The sequence below is a fragment of the Tauraco erythrolophus genome, chromosome 1, assembly GCF_009769465.1.
Source record: "Tauraco erythrolophus isolate bTauEry1 chromosome 1, bTauEry1.pri, whole genome shotgun sequence".
NCBI lineage: Eukaryota > Metazoa > Chordata > Aves > Musophagiformes > Musophagidae > Tauraco > Tauraco erythrolophus.
Window position 1 is genome coordinate 14,470,894 of NC_141465.1, and position 14,371 is coordinate 14,485,264.

At 36.9% G+C, this 14,371-nt stretch overlaps 2 protein-coding genes across 6 annotated transcripts in view; one reads left to right on the forward strand and one right to left on the reverse strand.

Moving 5' to 3' along the window:
- Positions 1-14,371, forward strand: part of ARL13B (ARF like GTPase 13B) — a 49,703-nt gene that overhangs the window by 18,960 nt on the left and 16,372 nt on the right. The gene's annotated exons all lie outside the window — the stretch shown is intronic.
- On the reverse strand, positions 1,141-11,904 carry STX19 (syntaxin 19). The gene is given in 3 exon segments (XM_009989034.2): positions 1,141-1,786; positions 1,789-2,143; positions 11,727-11,904. Coding segments are annotated over 2 exon segments (870 nt in total). The 5' UTR covers positions 2,072-2,143; positions 11,727-11,904; the 3' UTR covers positions 1,141-1,199.

Here is a 14,371-nt window from a genome sequence, read left to right on the forward strand (position 1 = left end):
ACCATGTCCTGTTCTGGACTTCCCACTACAAGACGACCGTGAAGATAAATGTTGATTAGTGAGTCCATGCTGCTTGAGTGTTGGATTGTGTAACATATGAGGAGAGTCAGAGACCTGTGTTTGAACTTAAGATGAAGAAACTAAGGGAGAGATCTTCCTGCTGCCTACTAGGAAGGTGTGAAGATAACAGAACAAGGCTTTCTATGGCGTAGTGATAGGATGAGAAGTGGTGGACAAGAGCGGCAACCAGGGAAATTCCTGTCTTGATTTGAGCAAGAGGCTAGTCTGGATGTCTGCTAGAAGTTCCTTCCAACCTAAATCATTCTCTGGTTCTAGATTATGTTTATTTTTGTAAGGATGGAATTTTATTTTTTTATTATATTAGTTTCTCAGCAGGCTGCTAACAAATATCCTTGTAGGCTTGGTGATGTGATCTTCTGCTGCTAGTGATATTTAATATGTTCAGAAAATATCGTCTCGACACCTATCTGTAAGAAATACAGCATGGAGTTATTAAAATAAATAACCCAATGTCTGTTTTGCATTCTGTAAGACAGTACACTCTGTCCTACTAAAACATGAGCATTATTTCATGGTGTTAAGTAGGTAAGTAAGCCTGTAAGTAACTTTTCCTATAGAGGCAGTATTGAAACACTCCTGATAACTGTTTTCTGACTTCTTATTTGGTTTAGGCATCCCGTTCTGGACTGCTTTATGTGTAGATTTTATTACTTTTTTCTTGTAGAATTGCAGATTCCTGGAAAAAAACCCTTGGAATTTGAACCAAGTAAATATGAGTGCTAAAAAACCACAAGGCTGTTAAAAATACTAATTATTATTTTATAAAAGGTAACTAAACCATTGTTACGAATCCTGTCTTTGAGATTAAAAATATTTTCAACACTTCCCACAGGCACAGGTAGTTTGTTGCCACATTGTTTTAGTTTGAGTGGAAGATCAAAAAAGTGTCACTTGTGTCCTTTGATCCTTTGCTCTAGGTCCTGTGTTTCTGTGAAAACCGTAAGATTCTTTGCATTCTTCTAACTCTGTTTGAAAAAACAGATGCCGTTTTTCCCCGAGACCTCTGTGGAAGGGGAAGTGGGAATTAAAATGAAGCAATCAAGGGATCCTGAGACTGCTTTACAAGATCAATTTACTAAATGGGAACCATTGGTATTTCAAACAGTTTGTTTCTTTTGTTATTTGCAGCATGGACAACACCAGCAGCATATTGCTTTGCAAGGGTGCCTTTTTCGATACTTGACTGCAAGCCCGAATTTTTCTTTAGATACTTGAGTGTATTCTTGAGTATTGTTCATGCTGATTTCAATGTTGTTCATCATCTCCCCTTGCTCCTCCACTAGAACTGATATCTGTATAAAAAGTTCCTTTAAGTCTTTGATTTGGTTCTCCAGATTGACTAGTTCTTTGTGTCTCTGTTCAATCTCTGAAAGCTGAGCTTTGGTAATTTTTACTTCAGTGAGTAGATTTTCATTGAAAATTTCCCATTTTCCTTGTTGGAGCATGTCATTGACTTCTTCCTCAGATACATCTTTACCAGCTACTTCAAGCTGACGGACAATAAATGTTCTGCATTTCTCTTGCTTAGCAGTTATAGCGTCGTTGTATGAAAGCATAGCATTGAGGTAACGCTGGGATAAGAAAGCGTGCTGGGAAGCTAGAATTCTTACTGTGGCACGTGATGGCCCATGTTCATTTTCAGCTTTTTTCACTGTTTTTGACAGTTCATCCAAACACTTTCGTATGTGCTCTGCTTGAATTTTATTTCTCTTGCTATGTTAGATTCCTTTTTCAGAACACTGAATCTTCTCATTGAAGATACGAGGCTTTTTTGTTGTTGACTGAATTTATGAACTTCCTCCACCAAATTATTAATTTCATTCTGAAGCTTCTGGATTTCATGCAAGTGCCTTTCAGTAATGGGCTCTTTTTCATAAATAATGGCCTGCTGTTCAAACTCCTCCTGTTCTTCTACAGTTGCACCATTGTTTTCTCCAGCTATCTGGAGTTCCTTAGCTCTCAGTTTAAGCTCTTGGAGGCGATCTCTCATGGTTTTTGTGTTCAGGTTTTTTCCCCTCTAGCAGCACAAGGAGTTAACTCCAATACCTTCTTTCTTGTTTTGCTGTAATCAAAGTGTAACAACAATCAATGTTTGCAGTTTTATGTATATACATCAAAAGTAGTTTTGGAGATTAAAGCTACTTCCCTCTGCAGAAAGGTAAAGTAAAAATAGCAATGAATTGGAAGTGGTAGGTGTTCTGAACAAATGTACAAGGTAGGTTGTGTCAGTGCACTCCACCATTTAATCCAGTTTCTGCAGGACTTAATCATAACATAAAGTTTTAATTTATCTTCAGATGGGTAAGGTTTAAGATTCTTCCCTGAGCTTCTTCACTGTAGTGTTTTTTTCCACATACAGTGATTTATAGCCCAGGCCCATTTTGTGGTGGATTTGTGATGTAAGGTCCAGAACTTACAACAATGAGTAATATGGCATGTGGATAGGACTCCTATTTTGGGGAGGGAGAGAGAAGTGACTCAAATTCTTATTTTTATCATAATTCCAGTTTAATGAAAACTAATCAACTTCTAAATCTTTTTGGAAATATAAGTGACTCTGCTGCTCCATTTTTGGATTCTCAGTAGGAAGCACACACTTCAGCTTTTGAGGTTATGAGACAGTCTACCTACTGAATCAGAGTTCTGGCATAAATAAGCTTCTTTAGGCTTTTAGTTTAGCCATGCTGAAAAACCTTTCTCCAATTCCCTTGACTTCCTTTGCCTAGGGAGTTAAACACCAATAGTAACTGCAGAAGTTAACTTTACAGCAAGGCAGAACAACAGAATTTTAACAATTTAGCATAGAAATACCTACTATTTTTTTAATGTCTGAGTTTTCATAGAGGTGGATCCATGTCATTAATATTGCAGCTTGAAAATTTTCTAGGCCTTTTTTGGATTGCTGTCATCTATTCTTACATTGTCATTTGCAGTCTTCATAAAATTTATGTAAATGTACTTTGTGCACCATAGTGGGATAGAATTCAGTACTGTTTCTTATTTAATAGAAAGTGGATTTAGTTCTGTGTTCTATCCTAGCTGTTATGCAAGCTTTACTGGAGATATAATGAAGAGAAAGTTTCTGTTGTGTATGTTCTAGAAAATAACTAAGTTCAACTATTTTTAATGATAGGGAAGAAAGTATTTTCCTCAAACTCTCCATGAATGTTTTCCTTGGACTACGATCAAGAATGGAAAATTTCAATAAAAAGTAAAATGTTCAGGACTAGAAGATCATGAGATTTCTACTTGGGGTCGTCTGGTTAAGTCAAACGTGTGCCTTTCAAAAGGCTGTTCAAGTGTCAATGTTAAACAGTATAGTGGTTTATTTTGGCTGTTTTCTGAGGTTTCAGGGCAGTCTTCTGAAATAGTAGTGTTTTATAGGTAGGTTTCTTCTTAAATCCCAATTCTAAAGATTTATGTTATTTTATTTTATTTTAGTAAGTAAATGCAGTATCTCTCTGGAGTATCCAAAAGGATGCATTTGTAATAACTGCAAAGGATCAGTCCAGTAATCTGTCAATGTGCAAACAACTTTGTTACATTTGAACAGCTTAAAGTGATACTGCACATATTTGAAGTCCTTAGATTTTAGCATAATATAAGTCATGGAGTTGAACAGTGTGAACATGTTTTCCACAGGTGTAAATCTGGCTGTATGCAGGAGGATTAGCTGAAAAACAAAACTTGAAATGCTACAGAGATCAATTGTGAGAAAGAATGTTGATATTCTAGCCTAGTGTGGTTTTCCCTTGCAGCTTTTTTTTTTTTCCTTTAATGCCTTAATATCTAAATTATCTAAATTTAGTGTTTGATTCACATGAGGAGAATCCAAAAAGCCTGGCAGTCATTAGAAGTTACAGTAATGTAGTGAGACTTGTGAGCAGGCAAGCTTGCAAGTAATTTATGGGAAAACATTACTTTGGGTTGGGGAAAATGCAACACATATTAATTTTGTTACAGTAATTCCCCTTCATTGCCTAACTTGCTGTGTATCTCCCCACAGCAGAAGTCAGGTAATTTCTTCAAGGTAACATTCCTTAGGAATGTTTGAGAGCTGCTTGGCACCACCGAGACTGCTGCAGGGAAAGTTCAGTCTGGGGCATGTGAAAGGAACCAGGAGTGCTAAAGGAGGCTTCAGAGAAGTGACCTGAAAATCTGTTTTAGTATAGCCTAACACATCTGTTGACCCCTGTTAATTTGGCATGGCTTGACAAGCAAGCCTGTGATTAAAAGCAAGTTCTGAGGGCACCATTAATGCTTATAATGTGAGGTGGCAACACTTTCTTGCATCTAAGAGAATGCAAGTAATTACTGAAAAGCTCTAAAACGTGCATGCAGTCATCCAGTTACTCCTTCAGGACAGTACAATTTCTCAAAAGGGCAGTTACCAGTATTACATATGATTAATCTCCTATGGTTTGAAACTATGCTAAGCTTCATCTTCAATTTGTGTGTCTGTTAACAATTGACATCCAGTTTTCAATATTTTGAGTGCATTAGTCTTGAAATAGCTGTATTTCTTGGGGGGGGGGGAAGCAATAGAATTGCAAATCTGCAAATATTCTATATCAAACTTGCAAAGAAGTAAGCAGAAAATACTTCATATTGCTGTTAATGGAATTCTTTTTTTCTTGTTTAAATCAGACTCACTAAAGAGTGAAATGTAAGCAATTGAACCCTACTTTTGTATTTTGTATCCTGTCGGGCTTGCCTTCAAAACCTGCTGCTGCTGAACCTGCTGGCCAGTAAGTGTGGTTGATTATACTGGCAACTGAAACGCATGCTGGTTTCAAATAAATAAGGATGTCTTCATGACTAAGATAACCTTGGAAATTGTTGGCTTGACTTCTTGAGTGTTCCACAACAGGCTTTGTTCATGTACTGAGTGCTTGTTGTTGTCCTGCATGTTTGTGTATATGTATAGGGGCGTGTCCTGTTGTTCTTTTGATTGAGATGGAAGATCTATTTCCTTGAAGTGCAGACAGGGCTATAGCATGGATCTGGGGAGGAGGTGGAAGGAGTAAGGAAGGAAAAGGAGGAAGAATCAGGCCCAATTTTGCCCAGCACCCAAGTTGTGCTCGGAGTTCAAGGATTATTGAGGTGCTTTCATAGACATATTTGGGGAGAAAAAGCAGGAACACACATGTGACGTTTCAGTTTGGTCACTCTGCCATACCTTATCTTCTAGAAATGCTTCCCTCCCCGCCTCTCACAGTGTTTTTATCATGAAGATCCACTGGTGATTAAGTTTGTACTAGTTCTTCTGATAGGCATCTTTAAATATAGTTATATATAGTTGACAGGTTCAGAAATGCAATTTTCACATCTTTGTCAAATACGTTTTAAGGGTATTGCAAGAGACTTTCCCTTCTGATAACTTTACTGTGTTGCTCATCAGGAATATGAATCTCTCCAGTCAAACCAATGAATTAGGTGGCTGGGAAAGTATTTATAATAACAATTACCTCAGCACACTGACTAGGGGAATAATAGATCTTGATGACTGCTCCACCATTATTAATCTGTCATGATGATGAAGTATGTCCTAAATTCAAAGATAATGAATTCGATGGAAATGAAAATTTTTATATTATCTTCTCCATTTTTTAAGAGGGGAAAAAAAAAAAGCAAGTTGAAAGGTCCTTTTGCTTAATTGCAAAGCAGCTATATAGAATATGCTTCCACCTATCCAATTTATTAGTAGACCCAGTAAACAGGGAGCAAAATCTAAAATTTGAGATCTACAAAATCTAAAAATGAGATTTGGGCTGCACTAAGTTAAAAGGCATAAATGGGTATGTAAAGTAGGTAAGTTGATCATATGTTAGCCTTGTTACAGGTTGTAAATTAGATTTAATGGCTTCTTTTTCAGCATTGATGAATTGTTTTATTTCCTCCTCACCCCCTGACTTACCAAAAACTCCTGTTTATTTTAATTTCCATAGTTTTGTTCACTATTTCTTGGTTATTCAGCACCTTCATTAAAATGCCCGGCACAAAAGGCTCTGTTTATATTTGATCTTTGATGGAATTTGCATGCCTTCTTACATTCATTTTTAACATACTGCAGTCTGCCAGGAAAAGAGGACTTGCAGACAATCAAGGGTCAGAATTATCTCTGAAAGAGAGCTCTTTAAGATGTATCATCTGTGTTCTGCGTCATACTCCTTTCTTTCACCTCTGTTGAAATAGCTGCCTTTTTTTTTTTTTTTAATGATTACAACAAAAATAAGGGTCAGTTTGTTTTCCTGTCCCTTAGTTATGAGTCGATTAAGGTCACTGGGTAAAGGACACTTTCAGGCAATGTGTCCCAACTGAATTTCAGGTTACAAGTAATCTTACATATTTTTTTCTTTTTTTTTTTTTTTTTTCCAGTCTGTTTCCAGGCTGCAGTGAAGTTAACATTATAGCTCTGTTATATGGTGCCAACAAACTTGTGTAGCTGTTATTTTTTAGCACAGTGGCACTGAGTAATGTTTGGAGTCATGTTCTGGTCTGGAACTTGATTAACTGCTTTAAATGTCTTAAGTTTAGCAACAAAAAATTAGTAAGAAATATATATATAGCATTTAAATGCCTACAGTTTAAGATACTTACAGTAGTCTGTGGGGAAAACTAGAGATTTGAGTTGAAATTTCAGTTTGCTTCGAAGGCTGCGTTCTCTCATATATTCTAATAAGAAAAGAACTTGTTTGATGGTGTTTTGGAATCTTGCCCTGTTACCCAAAGGTATATCTTAAGTAACTAAAGTAAGCAATCTTGCTACAGGTTACGTTTGCTTTCTCCTCTGTTTAAAAAGTTTCCTTTAACTTAAATACCTTGTAAACAAATATGCTTAAACCAAGGATTATCACACAGCAAGGTGGTTGGATGAAAATATCCTCTTAAAGCATCTCTGCCTTAAGATGATAAGTCCTTGGAGGAACATATTTAAAAATAGTTCTAAGTTAAAGTTTCTGTTTGTAGAAAGTGTGGGAGTGGTTCAACAGGAAAATAGCAAAGGCACAGAGCTTTCCTTGGTTACGGGTCTAAAAAAAGATGCCATTGTACATGGTATATAGCTAAATTGTATCAGAGTGTATATGATATGACAGTGCAAAATCAGGAACGTTTTCAGCACAGGGGGCTTAATGGGTATATCTTATTCTTAATGCTAAAAAATACCAACATGCAAAGGTCGTTTGCATTTGTCAGTCTTTGTCTGTGGTCAATAACCTGTAGCACGTTGCTTCTGGCTTTGCCTACTAAGTAACATTGAGGAAATACAATCTGGTTACTTCGTCCCTTGAGGCAATGTTACCCACCATAACCCTGAGGCTACCTAGTGAAACCAAAATGAGCAGTATGCAGGAGCACAGAAATGGTGCATTTGAAGCAGGGTAGCTTGCGAGTTCTCTAATTAGTGTGAAATAGGTCATGAGAGGTGGAGAAATGTTGATAGTGAGTGAAAACAAGACGTTCAAATGGAATAAAACAGGTCTGAGTATTGAAGGAGTTGATAAGATGGATGAGTCCAAAGTTGCTGGAAAAGTGTAACCAAATCATGCTCCTGGGATAAGCCTTACAAGGAGGATGTAGAAGGGGAAAATAGACCTTAGTTACTTAAAATAATTCAGATTTTCATGGGCATTTGGCCGGAAATCTAACACAATGGTGTTCTCAGAGACGTAACTGTCCTGTTTTGATTGTGTGCTGTTGCGTGATACAGGGAAGAATTCTGAGAGAAGAGAAGGGAATAATGGAAGGTATAGACTTTGGCATTAGTGGAGTGGGGGAATACAGCAGTTTGAGAATCATCTCTGTTACAAGATTTTATACTTTTGAAATCTCTACAACCATCAGTCCTTCTCTTATGTTCCAATTAGAATAATTCGGGGGGTTTTGCTATTTTTTGAAGTATTTGGTTCAAAGGTGCACGGTGAATCAGTGACAAATCTGAGATTGTTCCTTGGAGTTTTGGAACCTTTGTTATGAATGCGTGGCAGTAGATGTGGAAGACTTGAGGAAAAGCATCTACCACCATTTCCATGTCTACAGACGACAATTCTCATGTTTCCTACTGATACTTTGGGTAATGGAAGGTGGTGAGTGCTTTTGCACTGACGTTAAGTCACGGTTATGGTGATATATACTGCACCTGCAAGTCCTGACTGACAAAATGATGATCTTACTCTGCAGATCAGTCAGTCTGTAGATTATTCTCTGTAATTGGTAAAGGGATGGAGTATCCCTGGATTAAAAGTAAAACTGAAGAACTTATTTAATGTTTTTATGGTGTTTTTTTCACCTATTAAACCAGAGATTTACTGTCAGTAGTTCTCTTTGAGAGACCTCAGAAATGAACAGTAGAGAAGTAAATGTATACATTGTAGATACCTGAGTTTATTTGTTTCTTTCCAGCAAGAATAATACTAGAAATCAGCGCTTTCACTTAATTAGCTGGTGCAAATACGATGGCCATCTATATGTCATAGAAATCTAGAAAGAAAATCAGAATCTCCTTTGCCAAGAGATCACATAACTAAGGTCCAGATATTGATATATTTTAAAGCAATCTTTGAAAATAAATTAGGAGCATGAGAAAGGGCTGCAACAGGATAACAACAGGTGAAATGCTTTCCATTTAACAGGATATATAGTTTGAACTCCTAGTTAATGACTTTGTATTGCTGTAAATCAGTTTCAAGATTTTTGTGCTCCTAACAGTAGAATTGCAGGCTCAAAATTTGTGCTGTGCAACATCCCACTTACTTTACTTTCCCATTTCATGTCATAATATATAACTATGTCAGAGCCTTGGAACTCAACTGTAATAAATGTAAGGATTTATAGGCAGCTTTTTAAAAAAACATATCTTACAGGTAACTTTGACTAAGTAACTTCAGTGTTTGCCTAGGTATTGATATATCAATGTAAAATAGAATATAATAAAATAATTCATATTTACAAATTTTTTTAAACCTCGTACAAAAATATGTAGCAATATCATTTATTGTCATTGGACTTGGAATAACACATCTGGAAGCTGAACATAATATTCTTGATGTGAGCTCAGACATCTCTTTGGATGCAGCCTGTTTGATCAATAGGTGTGGTTAAACTGATAGCAATGTAGAGTGTGTCGGATAAATATGTTTTTGGTAAATAGGAATATGATTCAGACCTGAGGTGAAAGTGAGGCCACTTAACCGAAATGAAGCAAATTGTAATTGTTGACAGTCTTGTGACTGCTTCAAAAGGTGATATGAGAATGAAATTGCTCTAGAGTTGCCTAGAGATATTATAAACAGGATGAGTTTAGAATCTTATTTCTAACTATTCTTTTATTTAAATGTGACCTGGAGGAACTGTTTAGGGAAAAGGATGAATTAGAGAAATGTCTCTTATCTTCCTGCAACTGCATGAAAGCAAACTCTTAATTGATGTTTGCAGGCAGATAATCTTGTAGCACTTTATTCATCAGTTTTTCATTATAGCTTACCCTAATATTGAAAGGATTGTTTTGCATAAGAATTGAAGGCATGAAAAGCAAACTAGAGAAACTTATTTGAGAAAAGAGCCTGGTGTCAATCAGTAAAAAGTCACTGATGGGTTTGTAATTGTTGTCAACAATCCAGAAGGTGCAGGGGCTTAAAGTGCTAAAGAAGAATGTTGTTTAAGATCTGTTAACATCCACCATTTGGATTATTTCAGTGTAGTTAAAAGCTTTTAAGGCAATCTGCAAAACCTCTGTGGAAAGAGTGGGCTCAGAGCTTAGAGTGCCTTATGATCTCCATGGGAGACCTGAAACTGTTGGCTAGTTCTCCTGTCTGCTTATATGTTAAAAATGTCAAGAATTTTGGTTTCTATGACGTCCTTGAAAAGCTGATGAATTGCTGGTAACTGAAGAGGAAAGAACAAACAAAACAATCTGACAAACTGACGTCTTTCTGCGCATCTGTAGATCAGGAGTTTGACTTTCATGGTTGTTAGCATAAGCAAAACAGAGACCAACAAACCTTTTCTTGCTATATCTGCTGAGGCCTCACTTCTCTACGATAAAACATCCTACTGATTGCAGTCCACAGGATTGCCCAAGAAAAAACTTAATTATGAGATGAAATTTCTGAAGGAAAAAAGGTAGAACAGCACTTTTAAATAGAAGATGGACCGGTAGACTGAAGAATACAGCATCATTCTTTCCCTTGTGTGGACTGCTTTTAAATTCAAAGGTTCTCTCTCTCCTTTGTTTTCCTAGGAATGCTAATTCAGTCACTCAAAGCTATGGCTTCTTGAAGTAGCCTTAAAAACTAATATTCTTTATCTTAGATAAAAGATTCTCATAAAGATTCATTTTCCTAAAGTTGCTTTTAATCGTGCTGATAGTTCTGATACTGTAGTATTTTGACCTCAAGGATGCTTTGCTCTTTGTTAATTTTGATGGCCACCATGCAGGTTTGACGCAAAATTAGGGGTTTGTGATAACCGACTGATTTGACTCAACCCTCAATGCAGCATCTTTAAGACACTTTTACAGATTAGCCCCCTCCTGCCAGTGTGTAACCCCCTACAGTGTTTAGTTTTCAGTCTTACACTACTGTATGAGAATCCCACACAAGCAGAGAGAAATGTGTAAGTTGGAAAGTAGCGGTGTTCTAAAAAAAACGAACAAACAAACAAACTCCAAGTTTGCAAAACAAGAAAACAAACACATGCATGTGCACATACCTTCACCCAAAACACCTTCTTCCCAAATAAACCCTTTCTGTAACACTTCTTCGATTTTTGATGAAAGCTGAGATACAATGTGTCCATTTCATCCTGGATTTTTTTTTTCACCAATCCTTTGGATTGTAAAGTAAAATTTAATAGTGTTGTTTTGTTGTTGTGTAGGGTTTTTTTTTCCTCTTTGCTCAGTAATTTTTATTTTAGAAACAGATCAAGGAACCCACTTAGTTTGCATTCAGACTTTGTTTTTCTCTGTCATGTCTTCTGTCTTCTGAGAGAAATATTGTCACTAAACTGTAGCTCTCAGTTGTGCCAATGCACACATGCACTCCCTTTCCACATTGTTTCCCATAACTCTTAAAATAAACTTCAAAAGCTCTCTAGTTGCTGAAAAAAATCCTACTTGTTATAAAAGCAGTTGATGCCTACCTTTTCGTTATTTCTTGCATAAAGTAAGTTTGTTACAAGGTTCCAAAAACCCTTTATGTGAAATTGAAATAAGCCAAGCATGATGCTGTGTATGAAAGCTTCTCAGTCAGCAAACTTAATGTGATAAACCAACAGACACTCTCCTGTGCTTTCAAGTATGTTTCGATATATACTTCCTACAGTTTTTTAAACATGACAAATTGCTATATATGAAGTTCTACTGACTTGGAAAATTAAAATCAAGGTCTATCCTTTAAGATAACTGACGTATTCCCTAAAGAAGGAAGTTTTATGCATAAAACTTGCCTCAAAGCCTAGCATTCCTGTGCATGAGCAGCAGAGCTCTGAGACTATATTCACTCAGAGAAACATGCAATTCTTTGCAGGGTAGATACCCATTATTTTTATGTCTTGACACTTAGGCACATCTCCATTCTAAACCACACTACCAAGTGTTTTTCTGATATTTGCAACTTTATAAACATTAAGTAAAAGAAAATCTTTACCTTTTAATCCTGTGCTGGTGGCTTTCTGTTTTATCCTTTACGAAGGACCTCCTGAGGTTAAGCTTCAGTATAACCTGAAAAACATTGTTTGGAATATTTGCCTAAGTAATGTGTCTTGAGTGGCATTCCATGAAGTATTTTCTGCATGCCTTCCGCTTCTAGTTGTTATATAGTTGTCCAAGGGTTCATCTGCAGGAGCAGTGGTGTGAGAGAGAAACTGACTTCTGCAACTGCAGTAGGCAGGCAAATTGATTACTTTCTACTTGGGGAATCTGGTTCTGCCTGTTTGAAACCCAGCCTTGCAGAGGGGCGGATCGCTGCTGGAGCTGCCCCGTAGCAGGAAGTGTCTGGGAGCAGCTCCCCAGATAGAGCCTTGTGAGCTGGAAGTGGAGCACTGCCTATCTGTGAAGCACAAGTAGAAAGGAAAAGGAAACAAGGGGAGGTTCTGGATCTATTAATGCATTTTCCTGAAAAGGAGGAAAAAAAAAAAAAAACACAGCCCACAATAGCAAAATGATACCCTTTGTCACAGTATCTTCAAAATATTTTAGCTCCGTTTATAAGTTTGACCTAAGGGCTGGGGCGGACAGGGGTGTACAGCCGGAGATGTATGACCTGTGCAAAACCACTTCAGTTCTTGGGGAGCATAAGGTGGAGACAGCTGTTTGGATATGCTACTTTTCCAGATACAGCACCTCAGCTGTGTTTTCTTAATGCAGTCAGTAACGCAACAGGAGTGCTGTGGAGAAAATGGAAGCTAATTGACCAAAAAAGACAAATCTTACACCTTTCAGGGTATTAGAGGCTAAAAATCGGCAGCTACTGCAAGTTATAGGATGTTAGTGTCACACTCACACTGAGCTATGCGACTTACCAACATTTCATTCTGCTTCAGCTGTGCTTTGTAGAATGTGAAGTTCAATAACATACTGAATAGTGCAGTTATTTAATCTTCAGGTGAGAAAAGAATAGGCTGTGGCAACAAACTGTGTTCAGAAATATTTTTCTCAATTAGATCTAGATGAGTTGACAGCACTGCTGTGGAATGCTTTTTGAGACTAAGGGGCAGTGCAGTAGGATTTTCAGACTGTAACAAAGACAGGTTATGTGGGGGGAAAAAAAGTGGAGATAATTGGTTCCAATCTTTTAATTACTTTCCCTAGCTTTCTTTAATTTTGATTCAGTTTTTCCTTGGTTTAGGAAGTTTTTCTTGGTTTTCCCTTTTTTTCCCTTTTTTTCATTCCTGAATACTGAGAAGGCATTACTTGTTCTAGCTGGGTGGTGAGAAGGAATAGTGCCAGAGTATCATAAGCTTATTGAAGATGTCATGGGTTCTGTATACGCATCAAACAACATTTAGGGAATCTCTGCACTAAATCATACAAAGTACTGTAGAAGTGCTCTTTTTGTTGAGAGATGGGAATGGATTATCCAAGGAGGGGCAGGGAGGAGACCCTTATGTTCTTTCTGGCTCTGCAGGCAAGTCAGCAAAGCTTTGATTAGCAGTAGGATGTAGGGATTTTTGTCCTGAAGATGATGATAAATAAGTGAACCTTTGGGACCACGAATAGTTAAGACTGATGAAGACTGAGAGAGAATGGACACTTGAGAAGCCATCTTTCTATGGTCTCCTTCATAAAGTCTTCTTGAAAAGAAAGATTAGATAATGAATCATAGTTCATGAGGTTAATAGTGACAAGGAATGGTTTTTGAGCTGTAGATCCAACACAGCTTTTTTTTAATGTCTCTTTGAAGCTAAAAACTCTCTTGGGAGTAAAATAATTAAGAATTGAGGCACTCATACTGCAATTCTGGAAAACAGGAAGGAATAAGGTCTTACATTAAACTGAAGTGCTGGCAATTTCTACTAACTACGGAGTGAATTCTTACAGTTGTTCCTTCCCAGAAAGGAGGAGGAGCTTTGGCCTAACATTCCCTAAAAGCCATTTGAGTTAATGATGATGACTTGACATTTCAGAAGAAAGGCTATGATGTCTGGTTACAAAACCATCTGCCATTGCATTCATGGAAGCCAAATATTTATGATTTTACCCAGAAAGTTGAATCAGAGTTCTCATGTAATAGAAGGGTTGCTAAATTTCAGAAGAACATTATTTTAGTGGAATTCCTTTATTAGAGAAAGGCAAGTGCAATTTTCAGGTTCCCTAATGCTATGGAATACTCCTTTTTGCAGCTTTTGCACTTAGCTTGAATTACTAGTGTTGTAGAAAATGCAAAATAAGATTGTATTGTATGCTTATATTCTAGAATGATAGATGGTGGTTCAAAGCAAACAGTACCAGTTTTTTCATGCCGAAAAATAGTAACTTTGAACAGGAGTAGTCTATCGCTTGTAAAATATTATTTAATGTATTTTCATTATTCCTAGAGTTTTATCATACTAGCTTTTAATTAAAAGCAGGTAATGGGAGACGTAAGACTGTATATCTTATTGTCACAAGTTTTTATGGAAGATAGGAACAACTCTTTTTTGACTCGACCCCTTTTGTGAAGTTTTGTTTATTCCTTCTAGAACTCTCAGACCCTCAGGAAACATGAATGATTTCATATGCGTTTCTTTTTGTTATTTTTGTTTGTCTGTTTAACATTTGTATTTTGGATTTCTATCTAAATTTCTTCATTTG